Raw genomic sequence first — 22683 nt, forward strand, 5'->3', positions numbered from 1 at the left:
ATTAAAATTATCTGTTTGAATCCAATCTTGCTATTTTCTTTGTCGTGTGTACTTTCAAAACAGGTAGACACCCACACTCACACAAACACAATTACGTGCTCCGTTAATTCTCTTAAACCTAAAGTTTATCTCTATTGTGTTTGGTTCTTGTTTTCTTAGACAAGGGCACACTTTACTGCCCTGGCTGGAGTGCAGTGGCATGAACACAGCTCACTGCGGCCTTCATCTCCCAGGCTCACATGGTCCTTCCACCTCAGCCTCCCGAGTAGCTGGGACTGAAAGTGTGCACCATCACTCCCAGCTAATTTTTAAAAATCTGTAGTAGAGACAGGTGTCACTCACTATGCTGCCCAGGCTGGTCCCAAACTTTTCAGCTGAAGCAACCCTCCCATATTGGCCTCCCAAAGTGCTGGGATTACTGCTGTGAGCCACCATGCCCAGGCTAGTTTATGTTTACAGTTATATATTTGTATATTTACCTCCATGCAAATCACAACTTAAACTCTCTCTGTGTTTTGCAGGGCAGAGGGGTTGTACATCCAAGAAAAATTACAGGAAAAAATTTTAAATTACTCAGAAATATAGGTATTTATTTATACTTCTGTATAATCTTTATTATAACAATGATGACTCTGTAGTTACAAAGAAAAGTATAAAAAACTATGAGAACCATATTCTTCCAGTTACTTGCAGTTAAAAAGTCACTGGGAATGAAGATCACTGAAGATGTTACTCCACTCTGCCATCGGAGAGTAGATTGTTGCCGTCCGTTATCGACACCGTTGAGTAAGATGGAATTGATTTTTGGTAGGATAACACATTATTCCATGAGCACCAGATCTAACACATTTAACACAATTGTGTTCAATTAAAAACAAATTAAGTTCACATAGAATCTTAAAAAACATTTCAAAACTTACGGTATATTACCATAATGAAATACTGCTGAAACCAATGATTTATAAAATTCAAAATGATTCTCTCTTCCTATAATGCAGAAGAATATTAAACACTTAACTCATGAATCACTTACAGGTATATAAGACAATTACAAAGAGACTTTTTAGCAATATTTTACTCACGTATCTTACATTTCAGCGTCTTTCACCTTTCGTGGAAAAGTATATCAGCGATGCACACTTAATATAAAATAACTTCTCATATCTCTGATGCAGCAACCATTAAGCATGTGTTTTCACGTCAGCACTAGAAATAAAGACATAGCATCAATTGATCTGAGAGCTGAATTACATCAATATTGGTTTTTCAAACTATTTAACATTTTTTCAATGCAAAAAAGTGTATCCTGAATGTACTTAAAACTCTACAAAAAATAAATATCATCCTCCTTTTAATCATAAATATGAATGAATTATCTATTTTACTCTGTAGACTCAACACTGATTCAGTGTCATGCCCGAACATGTGAGTGCCCTGTTCCTTTCTCTTTCCCTAATGTTTACTTAGACTTGATTTTGCTTATTTTTCCCACTTATTGCATTTGAAAAATATCTTTTGGTATGAACCCTGGTGTTTTCTAAGCTATAGTTTCTGAACAAATGTTATTCCACTTTATGACATTTGAAGGGTTTGTCTCCAACACAAATTCTCTGAATTTGAATAAAGTTCAGGCAGTTGATGCAAGGCTTCCATCTAATATAAAACATATTTCTAATTTTCTTTTTTTCAGAAGAAATGCTCTTTAGTGCTCTGGAAACTTGTATTTCATGAAAGGTCTTTCAACAGTCGTTATCTTTATAATAACTTGATTAAGTATGAACTCTGATGTAAAGTAAGATGTGAGCAGTTACTAAAGGCTTTCCCTATTTTTGCATTTGTTTATTTTTTTCTCAAATATGAAGGCTTTCATGTACAGTCAGGTGTGAGAACTGGGTAAAGGCTTTGTCACATTTTTTACACTTGTAGGATTTCTCTCCAGCAGGAATTCTCCGATATACAATAAGATTTGAGGACTGGGTAAAGTTTTTTCCACATTCGTCACATTTGTAAGGGTTCTCTCCAGTATGGGTTTTCATAGGTTTATTGAGGTCTGATGACTGCTTAAAGATGGTGCTGTATTCTTCACACGTATAGGGATTTTCTTCACAATGAGTTCTCTGATGATTAGAAAGGCTTGAGCAAGTTCTGAAGACTTTCCTGCATTCTTCACATTGATAGGGTTTCCCTCCATTGTGAATCCTCGTATATTCAATGAGGTGTGAGGCCTGGGTATCGGCTTTCCCACATTCGTCACATTTGTCTGGTTTCTCACCAGTGTGAATTCTCTTATGTTTAGTAAGGTCTGAGAACCACCTGAAGATGCTGTCACATTCCCCACATTTGAAAGATTTTCCTCCAATCTCATTTCTCTGATGTTTGGAATGACTTGGGCTTCTACCATTCTTTACACTTGGAGAGCTTCTCTCCAGCGATAATCATGTGATGATTAGACAGCCTTGAGCAAGAGATAAAGACACTACCACACTCTTCACATTTCTGGAGTTTTTTCTCAGTGCCATGGTCCTTACCATCAGTAAGGCGGGAGCACTGTTGAAATACTTTTGACAAATACTAATTGTATTAAATACTAATGCCACTTGTATAATGGCATGAAATAATTTGGCATTAGTATGTGGCATTAAATAATGCCATAATTTGGAATTAAATACTAATGCCAAATTCTTCACATTTCTAATGTTCTCCTGAAGTGTAAAATCTATCTTTAATAAGGGCTGAGCAAGTTTTAGAAACCTTGTCACATTCTTTACATTTGTAAGGTTTCTCTCTAGTACAAATGTTCTCATGCTCAGTAAAGTGTGAGCACTGGTGAAAGGTTTTGCCATATTCTTTACATTTTTGGAAATTTTTTCTGTGTGAATTTTCTGATGTTCAGTTAGGAATGAGAACATTTGAAAGGATTTGCCAGGTTCTTTGCATTTGAAAGGTTTCTCTCCAGTATGACTTATATTATGACTACGTACATCTGAAGAATTATTAAAGATTTTAACACATTTACTACATTGAAATATCTTGCTATGAGTAGTTGATGAACATTGGTTAAGTGCATTATAATCTTCTTTCTGCAACTTACATTCATCTACTTTTCCCCAGTCTTTCCTCCAGTGGAAATTATCAAGGCCACCATTTCCATATCCTCTCAGTATTGATTTTGGGAATGCATCTTGTATGTTTTGCTCTGGCAAAAGGTCTTGGGTAAAATAGGACAACATAGCTGAAAAAAAAATAAACAAAACTTTCCCCACTTACTAGACACGGATGAATATACTTTATGAATCTTATCTATAAAATAATACTGAGTACATTAGCTAAATGGCACAAAAAATACTGCAGGCCCTAATTTTTTTTGTAACATATAAATGTAACAATGACTAGTGAGAAAATGCATCGGAACTCTAAGAACCACTTCAGAGTTTGCAGCACACCAAGTGAGCACAATGTTAAGAGCCACATCAGAAGAAAAAAAAGTTGATTATTTTCACGCCACCCCCACAGCCCCTGCTCCTCTGCAGTAGAGCAGAATGCCTGTAAGAGTCAACCCTCAACTCGTAGTATCTCCTTCAACAAAGAAAGAAAATACTAACACAAGTGTTTTTACGTTTCTCCTTTTGAAGCTATGGCAAATTCTGGTTTCTGCCCCTGATGACATGGAGTCCTGAAAGAAATGGGGGTCCTCTGAATGATAGGTTGGGTCTCTGAGACCAAAAGGAAATCCCGGTGACCGCAGCAGGAAGGCTGCAGCAGCACCACCAGTAACAGGTGGATCAGGTGACCACAGGCCACTATGAAGAAACCCGAGAAACCCCCTTTCACTGAAAAATACACACACAATTCCACACAAGACACATCTTCAGAACGGGCTTTAAGAGACTTCTAGCATCTGGGCCAATTTGTTTCAGTCTACCCCAGGAGAAAGTCACATTAAAAGAGTTGTGGCAGGTGGCTTTTTGTTAATGCTTGAATCTCAATCAAAGATTACCTGTTCAAAGTATTAGGGTCATGTGGCACAATTAAAGACATGAAAAAAGGTTCAGAAATCAACCCTAAAACAATGGAGATGCAGAAATTAGCTGAAAAAAAATTATCATTTGAATAATGCTCAATGTATAAAAATGGGAAAACAGAAAACTAAATCAGGAAAATGACAATACCAATAAAAAGATTTAAAGTATAACAAATGAATTCAGAAACTGAACATATGAAAGAAAATAATTACTGAAAACTTCTCCAAAGAAAGAACAGAGATGCAGAAACAAGCTCAACACATCAATGGTATAAGCAAGAAGAGATGTAAAACACTATCAGCACAGTTTCAGAAGTCACAGAGGAAAAAAGAATCTTGAAAGCAGCAAGTGAAAAGCAATATGTCATTCATAAGCATGCTCTTATGAGATTACCAGTGAATTTGTCCCCAGAATCCTCGAGGCCAGGCTGAAATGATATTCAGGTATAATAAAGTGAGGTCAGGGAAAAATAAATGGGTAAAATAAAGTGTACTATCAAAATCAATTTTACACTTCTTTTTGCATTTATTTATTTATTTATTTATTTTTGAGATGGAGTCTCACCCAGGCTGGAGTGGAGTAGTGAGGTCTCCGCTCACTGCAGCCTCCGCTTCCGGGTTCAAGGGATTCTCCTGCCTCAGCCTCCAAGGACAGGCACGCGCCTTCCTTCCTTCCTCCCATCCTCTCTTCCTTTCGTTCTTCCCTCCGTTTGGCCAGGCTGGTCTCAAGCCCCAGACCTCAAGCGATCCGTCCGCCTCGGCCTCCCAGGGTTGGGGTTACAGGCGTGAGCCACCGCGCCCGGCCTTCTTTTTGTATTTAAACGTGGTATTGGCATTTTAAGATGACATCTGCGACTCGCATCCCTGGGACAAGCGGTCTCCCGTTCCTCATTTACTCTGCAGCACCAGGTGGCTGTGAACCCCGCTCCTCTGCTTGGGTTTCTGCATCCCTAGCAGCTTTTTTCCTTGCCAGGTGTCGAGGCCTGCTTTTTGCAGCCGCTTCCCGGGAGTTCCGAAGCTCTGAGCAGCCAGAGCCCCGGAGGCCTTACAGGAACTGGCTGGCAATTCCCGCCGCCGGCCGCCAGAGGAAGCTGCTTCGCTGCCGTCATTGCCGAGGAACTCGTGGCCCGGAAGCAGTACCTCGGCCCCTGGGTTCCGCGGCGGCCGCGCTCCGGGAGACTTCCGGCGGGGCGGGCGCAGGGTCTTGGCTTACGGGTTTCGGAAGCGGCGACGGCAAGATGACCACGCTCCGGGCCTTCACCTGCGACGACCTGTTCCGCTTCAACAACATGTAAGTGAGACGCGCTTAGGGATAGCCGCTCCTGGCCCGGCCCTGCTTCCCGGCCGCGCCCTCCCGGCTGGACCCCAAATCCGGGCGGGGACCCGCGAGAACCACCGCAGTCGGCCGACAAGGGCGCCTCTCTGGGGTCACAGGGTCCAGGGACGGGTGGACCCGGGGTCGACGCGCGCCGGCCGTGGCGACCTTGGCCAAAGTATTCAAACTTTGTCTCTGGACCCTGCGAGCTCTTGGGTCCTGGGGCAGCGCTCCGGCCGCCGCTCAGGGTCGCTGTCAGGACGTGCTGGGTCGATGGGGCGAGCCGGGGGCGCGGCCTCCAGCCTAGGACCTGGGCTCCTCGCCCGGCTGCTTGCAGGCTGGTGGCTGGGCCGCGCCTCTGCTGGGCAGTGGGCACCGCCGAAGGCCCGGCCGCAGAGGGGACTTGCGAGGGTCGGAAACGGGTCAGCAGCTACTGGGATGCGTACATCGTGAAGCCCACCTGGTGGCCGTGGTTAAATTGTAGCTAAATGAAATAACGCTGATCACCGTGCCCCTGCAGCGGATACTGTCTCAGTCGTGGCTGGTGATTGCAAGTTTAGTTACTGTAGCTGCACACCCCAGTGTAGACACCTTTCCTCCATGAGGTGTCAGGGCAGATCCTAGGGGAGGCTCGCTGTGCGCAGAGCCCTGGATTCAGTTTCTCTGAATTCGAGTTAAGGCCAGACCTCTGATTTGCAGGTTCTATTTTTTTTTTTTTTTTAAGAAAACATTTTATTATGAAGATTTTCGAACGTTTAGAGAAGTTGGAGGAGGCCAGGCGCGGTGGCTCACGCCTGTAATCCCAGCACTTTGGGAGACCGAGGCGGGCGGATCACGAGGTCAAGAGATTGAGACCATCCTGGCCAACATGGTGAAACCGTGTCTACTAAAAAATAGAAAAAACTAGCTGGGCGTGGTGGCGCGTTCCTGTAGTTCCAGCTACTCGGGAGGCTGAGGCAGGAGAATCGCTTGAAGGCGGGAGGTGAAGGTTGCAAGTGAGCTGCTGTCTTACCACAGCACTCCAGCCTGGCGGCAGAGGGAGACTCCGTCTCAAAAAGAAGAAAAGAAAAGTTGGAGGAATTTCACCATGTGCTTCTACAGACACTTCTTCTGGATTCTGCAGTTAACATTTTGTTATGCTGGTTGTCTCTCTGCCTATCAGTCCTAAATCCATTTTTAAAAAATAAGCTCCCACCATGGAAACTAAGAACCAAGTCGTTCCAATTTAAGTGTGAAGAAGATGGAAAGAACTATGGGATGAGATAGCTGGGAATATTTCAAAGAGTGGGTGAACCTTGAAGGATGGATAACACATTGGTAAGTGAGGAAGAAGGAAATTCCAGAGTAGCAGGGAGTGAAAGTGGAGAAACTTGAAGTGTGGTCAGACAGCTGGGATCGGTGTGAATCTAGTGGTTGGTTTCTGTCACTGAGCAGCCAGTTAACAGTGCAGTCACTGGAGAGATTTACACTTGATCCTGTGGAAAGAATTTTCTGTTGGGCCAGCCTGGTCTAAGCGTCATAGCTACAGTGACTTGTGTTGAACTCATTGTCCCCTGCACTGTTCTGAGTGCTCATGTCGTAATCCAGTTAATCCTTACAACTCTTTGAGGTGCTGTCACCCCCATTTTGTGCATGAGTAAACTAAGGCATGGCAAGTGAATTGGCCCAGGTGTGAGTGAGTAAAGCAAGGAATTTCATCCAAAGAGATTGGCTCTGGAGCAGTGGTTCTGAAAGATTTGGTCCCTGACCACAGGAACCATGTTAGACATGCACATTCCATTTGCAACCCATTGCTCCGAGTGGGTCTTAACCCACCTGGAACCTCTGGAAAGTCTCACCCCCTCTTTGAAATGTTCCCAGCCATCTCATCCCATAGTTCTTTCTATCCTCCTGACACTTCAGTCAGCACCACTTGGTTCTTAGTTTTCACATACTGCCTTATTGTTTTAAAAAGTGGATCTAGGATTGGCAGATGGGCAGGAAGGGATGATGAAGCCAGTGTAGCAGAATGTTCACTGTAAAATCCTGGCGATGGATTCAGACTCTTAACCACTGAGCTCTGTGGGCTGTGATGTGATGAGAGCAGGTAAACTGGGCAGGTAAGCCATTTATGAGGCCTTGGCAGTGGCCCAGAGATGATGACGGAGGCTTCAGTTTGGGAGGTGCAGCATGGGAGGTGACAGGGTGTCTTGAAGCTTCAGGAAAAGTTAAGGCAGAGCCAGTTTCTGTCATGGAGAACCAGTTTTAACTGAAGATCTAGGAAAGGACAACAGTTTTATATGGAAAAGAATAGGAAGAAAATACACAGGAACACTTAGCAAGAAAATACTAGATTTCAGAGAATCATGTGGCCTCTTCAGAATGTGCCAGTAGGGGAGCTCCACTTATTCCCCATTTTCTTTTATTTTTTGAGACAGGATCTCACTCTGTCACCCAGAAAAGGAGTGCAGTGGCACAATCATGGCTCTCTCTAGTTCAACCTCCCAGGCCCAGGCTGTCCCCCTGCCTCAGTCACCTGAGTAGCTGGGACTACAGGCACGTGCTGCAACATCCCACCAATTTTTTAAATTTTTTATAGAGACAAGGTCTTGTTTTGTTGCCCAAGCTGGTCTGGAACTCCCAGGCTCAAGTGATTCTCCCACCTCATCCTCCCAAAGTGCTGGAATTACAGTTGTGAGCCACTACACCGTGACCGTATTTTTTTCTATGTTCTTACCTCTTTGATTTTGGTAGAAAACTCTGAGAAAAACTCAGATTAGATGTTGCAGTTGGAATCGAAAGAATCCATGGATGTAGAACACTGCAATTAATTTAACACATATTTTATTATTGGAAAAATATTTGAGTGCCTACTGTGTGCCAGTGCTAGAGATGTATCAGTGAACAAGATATAAAAACGTGTCTTTATAGAATGTACATTTTCCCCTCTAAAAGCCTTAGTGTATCATAAAATAGCTCAGACTTCATAGAACACCTGAAACAGTTTTGGGGACAACCCCAAATCCTGACCCACACCTTGGGATTCACTGATCTAATACTGTACGGGAAGTCATTTGGAACTTAGCTTCAGTTACGAAGGAGAATACCAGCAGAGAAGGAAAGTTGGAAGGGAGTGGGGATTCAGCTTTAGCTTGGGTGTTGAGGGAGAGTGCCCTTGAAGAGAGACCTGGGGAAGTTAGGAAATGAGTTACATGAAAACTGGGGGGCAAGGGAGCTTCCAGATAGAGGGAACTGTAAGTGAAGACACCCTGTTTCAAATAGGAGGTGGGCCTCATGGCTGGAACAGAGAACGTGGGAGGGTAAGCGGTTAACAGCAGAGTTAGAAGGGCAAAGCCAGGAGAGGCAATCAAAAGACCTGGGCTTCTCTGCCAAGTGCACCAGGAAACCCAGGTGGAAGGGCCAGGAAGACACCTGGGCATGGGTGTCTCAAGATTAGGTTTGAGCTAAAGACAGAAATTTGGGGGTTGACATAAGTGTAGGAAAAAAAGGCTAAAAGGCTGTAAGATGGTGCCATAGGGCATCAAGCGTTTGAGTAAAGGAGACCATGTGGCTCAGCGAGGTGAGAGGAAAACCCCGTGGTCTCTGAGGCTGAGTGAAGACATCATGTCAGGCTGCCCCAGGAATGGGAAGCTGTTCAAGAGCAGCTGATGGCTCAGTGCACATATCTGTGCATTTCTTCCAGGAAAGAGAAATTGAAGATGCAGATGCAGGAGGGAAAGAGAATTGCAGGAGGAGGGTCCCGAGTACTGAGGGGGTCTCTGGCCGCACTGTGTGCCCAGTGCCAGGAGAGCAAGTAGCATATGGGCACAGAAGCCTGTGTGCATAGGTTCGGTTGGGGGACTTTGGTGAAGGCTTCTTCTTCCTGTTGTCTTTTCCTGGGAATGAAATAGGAAGGCCCTGAGATGGCAGGGGTGGAGTAGGGGTACAGGTAGGCAGACAGGAGGAGATAAAGCAGTTGAGAAGTGTGGGAGTGACTCCCTGCACAGTATTAGAGCCATGATTCTCAAGGTGCGGGTAAGGGTTTGGGGGTCCCCAAGATTGTTTCAGGTGTTCTGTGACGTCAGAGCTATTTTCATGAGGTATTAAGGTTTTTCACCTTTTCCACTGTCCTCCTCTCACAAATGAACAGTGGAGCGTCCCGAGGCTTGATCTTCCAGCAGCAAGCATTACAAATGCCTGAGAATCCAGTTGTCTTTTAAGCAAGACATTGCAGAATTGTTAAAACAGTGCCATTGTTGTCACTGGATTTTGTTTTGTTTTGGGAAGTATAGTGACTTTTTTGTAAAGTTATTTGTGTTAACATGTAACTGATTTATTATTTTTAAATTTTAAAAGTTAAATAATACATTTTAAATAAAATTTAATCTTTAATTTTTAAAAATATTAACATTTTAATATTAAAAAATTTTAAGTGTCAGTAGATATTACCCATATAAACAAAAGTTCCTTGGGTTCCTCAGTAACTTTTTAGTGTAAAGGAGTTCTGAAACCAAAAAGTTTAAAAACTGCTGGACTACAGAAATGCGTTATTCCTAGCATCGTTATGGGTCTCAGAGGAGAATTTGACTAGAAATCGGAACAGTTCAAAAGTAGCTGGTTTCGAGCCTGACAAAATAGTGGCTCCATTAATAGAATAGGGAAGTGAGGGGACAGAATGGTTTGGGGACGGAGGAGATGGGTTTTCAGAATGCTCATTTGGGAATGGTTTGCTGGGATGTGCTGCTGAGGCGCTCACAGCATCAGAGCCAGGTCGGGAGGCATCTACTAAGAACACGTGATGGAATGCAAAGGAATGGGGATGGTGGAGACAGGGAGATAGGAGTATAAAAGAGGAGTGGGGAGCAAAAACAGAGTGGTCGGAGTGACCACGTTTAGAGGGTGGAGTAGAAGAGCAGTTGTCAGGGAAGACAGACACAGGCAGGGAGGATCCACGGAGGATGCTGCAGCGGGCGAGTTTGACCTTCTGTCTCAGTGAGATTCATCCCTAGCTGGTCCTCAGTTCTGTTAGCAATTTATTGCCACTTAGAAAATGCGAGATGTAGATTTAATAACTTCAGTTTTAAAGAGGCAGGCAACAGTTAAATGAAAAAATGTACAAACACCTTAATAGCTGCTATGACAGCTTATTATGGCATTAGGTAGATTAAATCATCTTCCTCAGCCCTAAAGTTGGCCTTAACGTTGTCAATTAAGCATGTTTTGTTTTCCTGTGGCATATTATTGTTTAGCAGGCTTATTTAAACTGGTTATTGTAAATGCTGCTTACTATTGCTATTTCTCATTTCTTTCAGTAACTTGGATCCACTTACAGAAACTGTATCCTTTTTTACAAAAGAAAGCTGAATGAAGATTTACTGACAGTAAAGAAAATAGAGAAAGAGAAGGAAAACACAGATGAGCACTGAAAAATTTAAAAACTTGTAGGTCAGGAAACATCATAAACAACACTGAAAGCAATTTTAAAAAATGAAACTGAGAACAAGGGTTGTCTTAGATCTGCTGACAGACTGTTAATATCATGACCTCGTGTAATCTGTAACATCATAGCTCTCCTGCCAGCCTTGCCTTTCAGGAGTCAGCATGACTGTATACAACAGAAAGCACAGTGACTTCAGCAAGGTGGCTTCATCTCTCAAGTGTAAACAAAGTCTGGAGATAAGCAGTCCCAGGCAGGTGATGGTTCCATGAAGACACCAACAGCCAGGCCCTTTGCAGTTTAAGCACTGGACTACTCCCAGGGTATCCTTAATCTTGTTCCAGAGGCTGCCAGAGCAAACAGCATCATAGCCGTGTTTCCAGCGGCAGAATCAAAACAGGGGAAGATGAGAGTGTTCCTCCCTTTTAAGAGTACCTTTGGGAAATGCCGCGCAGCCCCTTCTGTCTCACTGACCAGCACAGCACCTGTTTCATGCTCCACCGAATCCTATCTAGAGTCCAGAAATGTGCCCCGCTTTATAAATTGGGACTTGTTACTAAAGTGAATAGAGGATTTAAAGTAACAATTAGCAGTGTTTATTGTGGTCCCAATAGAAAAATGGGGCAAAGATGTTAAGATGGGGTACTCTGGTTATGCTGTTGTAACAGATAACCCCACATCTCCAGTGGCTTACAACAGAAAGCTCGGATTCTGGGTTATATTCTGTGTCTACTGTAGTTGGGTAGGAGGGTTCTGCTAACTGGTAATTTACCAAAAGAGGGCATATAGGAGCTTAATGAAGGTGTTAAGAGTTCAGTCTCGCCAGTCAAAAGACATAAATTAAAACCAAAATGAGATGCCATATTTTATTTATCACATCAACCAAGATTTTAAAAAAATGATGAACCTCAGTGCTGATGATGGTGAGGTGAGAGGAACATTCTCATAAATTGCCAGTGACAGTATAAATTGCTATTATCTTTCTGGAAGGCACTTTAGAAATAGTAATTCCATTTCCTGAAAACTGAAAAGAAGAAGAAATAGAAGCAGTTTGTCAGTGGTTGACAAAACAAAGCCCGTAGGCCAAATCTGGCCCACTGCTCATTTTTGTAAATAAAATTTCAGTGGGACACATCATGCTGATTCATTTCTATTTTGTCTGTGGCTTTTGCAGTTTGAGTAGTTCCAGCAGGGACTGTATGGCCCACAAAGCCTGGGATGTTTACTATTTGCCTTTTACAGAAAACGTTTGCTAACCCCTGAGTTATACCATTACAAAAAGTATTTATTGCAGGAGAGTTACTAAGCATTTGGAATAACATTCACATACAACAATCAGGAGATGGTTAAGTAAATTAAGCTGTACTGAAGAAGGATTTCAAACTTTGAGAAACTGGAAATGACCCAGCTGTACATTGTCAGGATACAGGCTATTTAAGCTGTCTCTTCACATAAGGAAATATGATACAGCAGTAAAAATGAACTTACAGGTACAGGCAGCAACAGGACTACATATCAGAAACAAAACTGAATGGGAAAAGCAAAAAGTCTCCAAAGTGTTTATCCGTATTTTTTAAATTATGACTAACGATATCACCACTTAAAGATTTTTGAAGAATGCTGAATGACAAAAATTTCTCCATATAGGAAGGGAATATTTTAGAATGCAAATCCGTTTATATGGTGTGCTTCCAGTGACATTTAAAATTGACAGTGAAAGTCCCATAATCCAGGTGAGCCCATATTTGAAAGTATCCTGTTAGGTCCTAGAGGTAGATGGCAGGGAGGGGTGTGTGGCGCTCCTCTGTTAGCCAACGGAGAGATGGTTGTGGTGTATGTTAGTGGCTGGCTGGCAGGAAGACTGGCTGGCCTGCCATAAGGGTTTTGTTTGAGGAGTATTCAAAATAATGATGGTCCTTCAGAGGAGATTTTGAAGAATTTCATACCGAACAGGTTTTTCAGGAACTTAAAAAAATACGTGTATGTATTATTAATGGTGTTCTCTTATAAATTGCGTCAGAAAGTTTATACTAACAAGAAATAATTTTCATCCATTAAAGTACAGAGTAAAGAGAAATGTAGGAATGAGTACATGACAGTAAGGACCTCTCAAGGTTGAAGAGTTAAGTCATGAGCAAATTACTCAGGCATTTACTGTTAACATAGTTGATTCCTTAAGTCATCTTTTATCTACATTACAAAAAAGTGCAGGATTTGAATCAGTGGAGAGGAAAAACTGGATAATTAAGTTGCCCCTGGAAGGACTTAGGTTGTAAAGTTATTTTCACAGTCTCATAGCTGAAGTCAAAGTAGGAGCTAGCCATTAATTTTTCAATGCAATTACATAAGCATCAATGTATTGAACATCTATGTACCACGCACCAGGGATAGAGGGAACATGACATTCATAGAGTAAGAGGAGGCAGACCACAAACAAATAATATCAGGTGATTATGAATGCCGAGACTTAGATATGGTATGGTCAGTAGGGAAGTAGACTGTGGAACTTTGGGGTTCTGATTCTCCGCTTTCTATTAGACACTGCTATCTCCATTCCACACTCGAGAGTATATGTCCAGGCAATTTGGTTAAAAATCAGTGATAACCTGAGTATTTTATATAATGGTATGTATGATTATAGGAGCTGGGGATAATGTAACAGTATGCTTTTTAAAGGAAACGTTTTATTTTTTACGATATCCCTGAATGAAGGGCTTTCTACTGTCCATTACTTCTTACACTCCTTAACAGCACCCTAGTATGGGATTCCTTTTTACCTACAGTACCTTGCCCATTGGCCAGAGTATTTCATTGTTGCAGAGGCACCAGGTGGAGAATTAATGGGTTACAGTAAGTATAGTACCACTAGTATTCTGGGGAGTAGGTAAAGATTTTAATAGAGGTTTCAACCGATTGCTTTAGACTGAAGAATTGGAATATAACCATGATGCTTGTAATTTTATTTCCTCTTCAACAATTCGACAACGTACTGATCTCTTCTGTGTTTTGGGCATGGTGCTAGGCCCAGGTGATAATGGCAGTGAACCAGAAAGACATAGTTTTACTCTTCTTAAATCTTTCATCTTAAAAAAAAAAAAAATTCATTCTAAGGCCGGTACAGTGACTCATGCCTGTAATCCCAGCACTTTGAGAGGCCGAGGCAAGTGGATCCTTTGAGGTCAGAAGTTCGAGATCAGCCTGGCCAACATGGTGAAAGCCCGCCTCTACTAAAAATACAAAAAATTAGCCGGGCGTGGTGTTGGGTGCCTGTAATCCCAGCTATTCGGAAGGCTGGGACAGGAGAATCGCTTGAACCCGGGAGGCAGAATTTGCCATGAGCCTTGAGACGCCACTGCACTCCAGCTTGGGTGACACACAGTGAGACTCTGTCTCAAAAAAAAAAAAAAAAAATCTTTCATTCTATACTTTTGTTAAATTTCTACATGGTTTATTTAGTACATAATGCAGGCATCATAGCATCTTCACTGAATTAGCAGCATTACTAACAAAATCTTTAGCTCTGAACTGCATATGTACCTCTACGTGTACCCACACATATCCAAACCCATATGAAATGTAGATATTTGAAAAAATACATACTCTGGTTCTTTGTTCAAAATTAGTTGTGTTTTAAGTCTATCATTCCTTTTTAACTTGTTCTAATTCTGATTTTAGAACTACATATAGTGTTATATTTGCAAGTGAATTTCAGATAAAAGCACTAAGTGTTAGCTGGTGGATGACCTCAGGTGTACTTAAAAGTTAAAACTTGGAGGCCGGGCGCAGTGGCTCACGCCTATAATCCCAGCACTTTGGGAGGCTGAGGCAGGTGGATCACGAGGTCAAGAGATCGAGACCATCCTGGTCAACATGGTGAAACCCTGTCTCTACTAAAAATACAAAAATTAGCTGGGCATGGTGGCGCATGTCTGTAGTCCCAGTTACTTGGGAGGCTAAGGCAGGAGAATTGCTTGAACCCAGGAGGCAGAGGTTGCGGTGAGCTGAGATCGCGCCATTGCACTCCAGCTTGGGTAACAAGAGCGAAACTCTGTCTCAAAAAAAGAAAAAAAAGATTAAAACTTGGTTATTAGTTTCCTTTGTAATAAAAATGTACTGAACAGTAATTCTATAATTATGTATAAATCAATGTCTAGTTACTGAATGTGACTTTTTTGTTGTTGGCAGTTATGGGTAAAGCAGAAGGCTCAGTAGCTAGGGAAGAATGGCACGGGCACGTCACAGCTCTGTCTGTTGCCCCAGAATTTCGACGCCTTGGTTTGGCTGCTAAACTTATGGAGTTATTAGAGGAGATTTCAGAGAGGTGAGATTCGGTTTTTCAAATACACTTAGTGATTTGTGGACCCTTAACCATTTTCGTCCCTTCAGGCTGAATAACTGTCATGCTTTATAGTTTACCGGAATTTCATCTTCTTCCACCTCCAGTAGTCCTTACAAAAATTCTGTCACATAGTCAAAGTGGTATTGTTTCTATTTTGCCATTGAGGAAGTTAAGGCAAAGTGTTGCAGTGACCTGCTGTAGGCCTACAAGCCGAGGAATTGGTGGAATCAGTTCCAAAGGCTAGCGCTCAAGGTTTCTTTTAGTGTTCCCGCCACTGTGGCACACATTCCTAACATCTGTTAACATTGCCTTGGCATTGGAATAAATTTTTAACAGTGCTCCGGCCGGGCGCGGTGGCTCACGCCTATATGGGAGGTCGAGGCGGGTGGATCATGAGGTCAAGAGATCGAGACCATCCTGGTCAACATGGTGAAACCCCGTCTCTACTAAAAATACAAAAAATTAGCTGGGCATGGTGGTACGTGCCTGTAATCCCAGCTACTCAGGAGGCTGAGGCAGGAGAATTGCCTGAACCCAGGAGGCGGAGGTTGCAGTGAGCCGAGGTCGCGCCATTGCACTTCAGCCTGGGTAACAAGAGCGAAACTCCATCTCAAAAAAAAAACCAAAAAAAAACCCAAAAAAAACAGTGCTCCTCGGCCAAAAGAAAATAATTCAGTCTTAAGTAGTTATATTCTAAATGTTTAATAAGTATTTATAGCCTAACAGCTAATACCCATTTTAAAAAACTTGAAAGAAAAAATATTTTATTTCATTCTTAAATAACTGTGGCTAGCTAGTAATGAGATGTGCGCACCTGTTGGACATTGAATGACTTGACACAACCACCTACATTCCTGCTTCACATTGATTTTCATCTAGTATTTTTTTTTAGTCACAACAACTGCCAGAAACTCAGCTTCATAGAAATATTACATCATTAAGAGGCAGGTAGCATGATCTAATGTTGAATTTGTGAACTACTTCAAACTAGTTTGCCAGTATCTGACATGTAAGGTTTTGCTGTTTTCCGTGAACATTTCAAATATCCTTTGGTGGCTATATGAGTTTGAGACACTTCACGGCACCTCAGTGCACAGTTTGGGAACATGGCATCTTTTTTTTTTTTAAGAGAAGTGTTGTACGTATCAAACCCCTTCATTATCTGCAATAAAAGTAATACAGTAAATAAAAGAGAAAGCCCCTCCTCCTATCTTCATTCTAGAAGAGATATGTGTGTATAAACGTGACCTGTTGTCAAGCTGCCATTTCTTTCTCCACTGTAACTGCCTAAAAGCGTGGTGAGAAAGAGAATAGTTGCTGAGGAGGGTTCTTGAGCTTAATTTCCACTTCATTATTAGATTTAATAAAGGCAAGTTTTAAAGAAGTAACTGGCCTAACAAAGGCTTCAAGCCAAACTAGAGGCAAAAGGAGCTCAGACTCATTCAGAAAAGAAGAAATTGTGTTAGCTGAAAAAGAAGCCATTGCTAATGTTTAAGATTTTTTTAAAGTTCTCCCTAGACCAAACAAAGAAGGGAAGAAAACTTTTAGCATGATTATAGTTTACACACATTTATTAATGGCATTATGTTGGAAAAAAAAAGTACTTGGCATTATTGTATAGTGAACAGAGAGAAAGTAGGTTGTTCAATGAGAACACGTGGACACAGGGAAGGAACAACACACACCAGGGCCTGTCACGGGGTGGGGGATTAGGGGAGGGACAGCATTAGGAGAAATACCTAATGTAGATGACAGGTTGATGTGTGCAGCAAACCACCATGGCACGAGTATACCTATGTAACAAACCTCCACGTTCTGCACATGTATCCCAGAACTTCAGTATTAAAAACAAAAAACAGTGGGTTGTAACTACCTATGATCTTGCACATATAATTTAAGGAGTTTATATGATAGATTCTCTTTCTGAGTAGAAAACCACTAAGCTGTCTTCCTTTCCAGTTTCTAAGCCTTCATTTTTTAGAATAGTTACTAAGATTTAAGTAATCTTTACTTGTAGGGGTATGCATACATATACACATATATAAAGCATATATACATGCTTATATACATTATATATATGTATACATAATATACACATTAAAAATAGAAAGCAAACAAGTAGAGAAGAAAAACTGAATGATAGAAATCAATCCCAAAGAGAAAAAGGAAACTAAACCAGCAAAACAAAATGCATGAAATAAAATGGTAGCCAACAATCCAAATATTGTCAGTAAGTACAACAGTAAATGTTAATGGACTTAAGACTTAATTTATTTATCTTATTATTATTTTTGAGACAGGGTCTTGCTCTGTTGGAGTGCAGTGGCGTGATCTTGGCTCACTGGAACCTCTGCCTTCCAGGCTCGAATGATTTTCCTGCCTCAGCCACCCACCACTATGCCCGGCCGGCTACAGTGACTCTATTTAAAAGACAAAGGCTGTATTCTCTTTACAGGAAATATGTGTAAAATATGTTAAAATATTTTTAATAAATACAGAAAGATTGAAAGTGAATTTTTTAATTACCTTATAAATTCTAACCAAAATAAAGTTAGAATACTTATTAGTAATAGTTAAATTATAGTTAAGTAATTATTACCAGCATAAAAAAGGGTCACTGCATATTGATAAAATATTTATTCAAGGAAGTAACAAGGCTGGCTATGGTGGTTCATGCCTGTAATCCCAGCACTTTGGGAGGCGGATCATTTGAGGTCCAGAGTTCCAGACCAGCTTGGCTAACATGGTGAAATCTTGTCTTGACTAAAAATACCAAAATTAGCCAGGCATCATGGCACGTGACTGTAATCCCAGCTGCTTAGGAGGCTGAGGCAGGAGAATTGCTTGAACCTGGGAGGTAGAGGTTACAGTGAGCCGAGATCACGTCACTGCTCTCCAGTCTAGGCGCCAGAGCAAAACTGTTTCAAACAAAAAAGCAATTAAAAATGGTATATACCGAGTGACATCATTTCAAAGTAAAAATGCACAAATTGACAAAACTACAAGGAGAAATAGACAAATAATTATACTAATGGGAGATTTAAACATGCTTCTTTCTAATTGACAGAACAATGTGGTAGAAATTCGTTAAGGGTATAGAACAAGAGTTAGCAGTTTTCTTCTAGGTCAGATAGTAAATATTCAGGCATTAAAGGCCAGCTAAAGTCTTGGTTACATAGGCTTTTTTTTTTTTTTTTTTCTAAACAACCATTGCAAAAAAACATTCTTAGCTTGAAGGCAGTACAAAAACAGGTTGTCAGCCAACCTCTGCCCTAAAGAATTTCAATCAGTAGCCCAAAATCTTTTCACAAAGAAAGCTGTGGCTTCTCTGGCCAACTTTACCAAACATTTAAGAAATAATGATTGAAAGGTCACTTTTACTCAAACTGTTTTGCACAAACCAAAAAAGGGAACATTCTTCAACTTTTTTTTTAAGACCAGGATAACCCTGATAACAATACTTGACAAAATATGGGAAGGAAAATTTGAGGAAGATCTCATTCAGAGGCAAAACCCCAGAAAAATAATTACCAAAATGGATTTGGGACTATGTAAATAGGATGAACATCAGGAACAAGGTGGTTTCAACTTCACATTAAAGAAGAACACTTGGTATTTTAGTAAGTGCAGTAAACTTGATAAAATCCAATATTCGTTCTTGATAAAAACTGTTAACAAACTAGGAAATAGAAGAGGGGAACTTCCTGAATTTGAAAAATATCTACAAGAAATCTGTAGTAAATATATTTAGTAGCGATACATTGAATACTTATTTGAAATCAGGGACAAGTTAGTCCCGCTTCAATAATTTAATAGAAATTCTAGACAGCACAGGAAAGCAGGAAAAATAAAAGATACTAGGATTGAGAGGAAACAAAACTTATTTTGCACAGATGCGATTACACAAATACAAAATCCACAAGAATCTATAAATAAATGTTTAGAATTAATAAAAGGTAGGCAAAGTTGTTGGATGTAAAGTCAGTATAAAAATTGTGTGTGTGTGTGTGTGTGTAAAAACAGTAAAATTTAGAAAAAGATGCCATGACATGAAAAAGCATTAAGTACTTAAGAAGAATCTAGCAAGTGTTATACAAGACCTCTCTGACATTTTTAAAACTTTTTTGAGGGATCTTAAAGTAGCCCTTAAAGTGAAGCGATGAGCTATCACTGGATTAGAGGATACAGTTCCAATGTAATTGCAATAAAAATCCCAAGTATTGTTTATAGAACTTCTTAAGAGCAAAAAAGAGGTAAGATATTCTTGAACAACAACAAAAATGGTGTTCCCCTTCAGCTATCAGAGTGTAAAAAGTGAGTCTGTATCTTAGTGCTATAGTTATCTTGACCAGTGCTACAGAATTTGAGAAGCAGACCCAAGAATATATGGACTTTAACATACCACAGAGGAGGCATTGCACATCAGTAGTATGAAGATAGACTTTTCAGTAAAGGTGGCTGGACAATTGGGTGTCCCTATGGGAAAAAAAATTTCCCAGATTACCACTATTCTACACACAAGTCAACTCCAGACTTATTAAAAACCTAGATGTGAAAAGCAAAACTAAAAAGTCTTTTGAATATAATATGAGAGTGTGTCTCTGTGGCCCCGATGTAGAAGAACTTTTTAAACAGGCCATAAAAAGTACTAACTAAAGGAAAGATTCATATATTCAACTTCACTGAAGTGAAGTAACTTTTTTTAATCAAAAGATACCATAAGGATAATGACAAGACAAACTACAAATTGGAAAAACATTTGCAAAGACATTGCACAGTATTGAATATTCAGAATACATAGAGAACTGAAGCCGGGGGGGAAATTGTGTGAAAGATTTAAGTACTGTACAGAAGGAGAAATCTAAATGGCCAATCAATAAATATATTCAGCATTGTTAGTAATTGGAAATAAAAATTAAAATCTGAGATATAGTTACACCGTAAGATGGGCAAAAATAGAAACATCTGATGTACAAAGCCTTGCTACTGTGGAATGGAGGCTTACTTGCTTCTGTGTGAGTGTGAGTTGGTACAAGCCAGTTGGAAAAAGTTTGGCATTAATTAATGAAGTTGTGCCCTGTGACACAACAATGAGACTCCTAGCTATAGACCTTACATCAGACGTTCAACAAAAGTATTCATCATTGGTAATAGTAAAAGCCAGAAACGTTTATCAACAGGACCATGAATGGCTTGTGGTGGACAAGCCCAGTCGCTCTTGAAGCTGACTCTTAACAATGTTGACTGAGAGAAAAGACAAAAGAATGCATGATTCCATGTATATAAAGTTCATACACAGGAGAAACTGTAATAGGTAGTCAATCTGCAGAACAAATACCTTTATCTTTTAAGAAAACGTGTCATAGCTTTTGAAATACTAGCATGCAAACATAAAGTCTTCAAAGTAATTGTCATAAATCCTAAGTAATATAAATTTCTATTACCATGTAATCAGCTGCAACGTCTTATTACTACCATTCTGAGTAATAGTCAAAGCAAGGTAAAAACACGTTTAAAAAAAATATGTATCTATTACTTTCTAGGGTTTCCGACATTCTAACATTTTCCTTTTTTTTTTTTTTTTAAAGAAAGGGTGGTTTTTTTGTCGATCTCTTTGTAAGAGTATCTAACCAAGTTGCAGTCAACATGTACAAGCAACTGGGCTACAGTGTATACAGGACAGTCATAGAGTACTATTCAGCCAGCAACGGGGAGCCTGATGAGGACGCTTATGGTAAGCTCCCTTCCATGGCACTGTCCTCAAGAAGTCCGTCAAAATGGTTACATTCATTCTACAGAGTGTAGTATTTGGTTATTTTAATAAATATAGAAGAATCATACTTGACTTTAATATTTAAATCTCCCTCAACCTACCTTTATGAACCTATTAGTAGTAGTAATTAACTTACCTACTAACTAACCAATGGTTAATTTCTATACATTACTGTTCTACTATGTTATGGACATGCTATTTTACTAACAAGAAAGAACATGTATTGTGAGCTGAATCTTGGGTGGGGTTTGGTTAGCATCTGGTATACTTGGCAATTGGGAGACTCATTTATAAATACATTTTGCTTAGAATCTGATGGAAGTAGGGGTAGAAGATAAACCTCTTATGGGAACTTCACCTATACGCTTTAAATTTGATATAATACATTTGGGTGTTTAATTATATTAAACTTTGCTTCTTTACAGATATGAGGAAAGCACTTTCCAGGGACACAGAGAAGAAATCCATCATACCATTACCTCATCCTGTGAGGCCTGAAGACATTGAATAACCCTGGGCAGTGGTTCTTAGGCAGATACTCTAGATGCTTTATGGACAATATTATTTTCATTGGATGATTCTGGAGCTCTATTAGGAGAAAATCATTTTAGGTCTCAACGATTCAAGAAAATACAGGTTATCAATTTATTTTAAATCTCATTGTTTCCAGTTAGCAATATCATACCTATGAAAGCTGTTCACTAACAAAATTCAATTGAAAAGGCAGCTAGGTCAGAAGGAAACATAACCACTGTTATGGTTCATAATAGTCACTATGTGTATGCTAGGGAAAAGACTTGCTCCTGTCTCCTCCTAAATGCTGTGCCTGAGAACCACTGCTGCATATTATTTGTTTTTAAATTTTGTATTGAACTGTTAATTGAAGCTTTAAAAGCATATATGAAATGTATAAATCTAAGATTATAATAAAACACATTGTTGACTGTATGAATGTTTTCTGGAAGTTTGTTAGTCATTTGTAAAACTGAATCAGGTTGTAATCCCAGTACTTTGGGAGGCAAAGGTGGGCCGATTGCTTGAGGTCAGGAGTTCGAGACCAGCCTGGCCAAAACCTATAATAAAAATACCATCTATACTAAAAAATACAGAAATTAGCCAGGCATCCCAGCTACAAAGAAGCTGACGCACAAGCACTGCTTGAACCCTGGAGGTGGAGGTTGCAGTGAGCTGCAGACCATGCCACTGCACTCCAGTCTGGGCAACAAGAGTGAGACCCAGCCTCAAAAAAAAACCAAAAACCTAAATCAGGATTGTGAAAGGTCATCATTTAGGATATGTTGTTTAATTAATTGTGACTTCCATATGTAGTATTTAAAAAATGTACATTTGAAATATTCACTGCCCAGCATACTTAAGAGTTCCCTTCTTATCGTTTAGTAAATTCTTCCCAGTCACCTGCGTTAATACTGTTAGTCCTAGAGCTTTTCTCCTCTTCACAATGCTTTGCTTAAATCCTGCCCTTCTAAAAAAAAAAAAAAAAGAAAAGAAAAAGCTGTTGAGGTTGTTTTATTTTTAGGGAGGAAAAAGAATTCCTTATCTATAGCGTCATCCTCTGTAATATGTGAAAATATCCAGTTAGTGAAAGACTTAAGAAAAACCCACAAGAAATTATTAAACTTTTACTATTGAAACGATTTATTTTGGTGGAGTTTAGTGTGAGAGATAAATGAATCTTTAATGAATCTTTATATTCTCCTATTAGAGAATAGCTTTTTCCTTCAAACTTTCACACTGGCACATGCTTGTTATAACTTACCTTGGGAACATAACAATTATTTTCTTATGCATACATGCAACA

The 22683-nt window shown here is 40.2% G+C and overlaps 1 protein-coding gene, 1 long non-coding RNA gene and 1 pseudogene across 3 annotated transcripts; 1 reads left to right on the forward strand and 2 right to left on the reverse strand.

Annotated features, from left to right (window-relative positions):
• Positions 1–567: 567 nt before the first annotated feature.
• Positions 568–5130, reverse strand: LOC116530194 (annotated as a pseudogene).
• Positions 4954–21809, forward strand: NAA20 (N-alpha-acetyltransferase 20, NatB catalytic subunit). Its single transcript, XM_032248125.1, has 6 exons — positions 4954–5312; positions 10628–10652; positions 13512–13602; positions 14938–15073; positions 20680–20825; positions 21290–21809. The coding sequence occupies exons 1-6, from the start codon at positions 5260–5262 to the stop codon at positions 21373–21375; spliced, it is 537 nt and encodes a 178-aa protein (XP_032104016.1). The 5' UTR covers positions 4954–5259; the 3' UTR covers positions 21376–21809.
• Positions 12137–20680, reverse strand: LOC116530136. Of its 2 annotated transcripts, XR_004259848.1 has the most exons (4): positions 19497–20680; positions 15169–15179; positions 12845–12942; positions 12137–12717 (listed from the first exon to the last, which is right to left on the reverse strand). It is a non-coding gene; the product is annotated as an uncharacterized LOC116530136 (long non-coding RNA). The 2 variants fall into 2 exon arrangements; XR_004259847.1 differs by having other exon boundaries at positions 12137–12942.
• Positions 21810–22683: the final 874 nt, after the last annotated feature.

Source organism: Sapajus apella, unplaced genomic scaffold (assembly GCF_009761245.1).
Source record: "Sapajus apella isolate SASKATOON/1434 unplaced genomic scaffold, GSC_monkey_1.0 scaffold65, whole genome shotgun sequence".
Classification (NCBI taxonomy): Eukaryota; Metazoa; Chordata; class Mammalia; order Primates; family Cebidae; genus Sapajus; species Sapajus apella.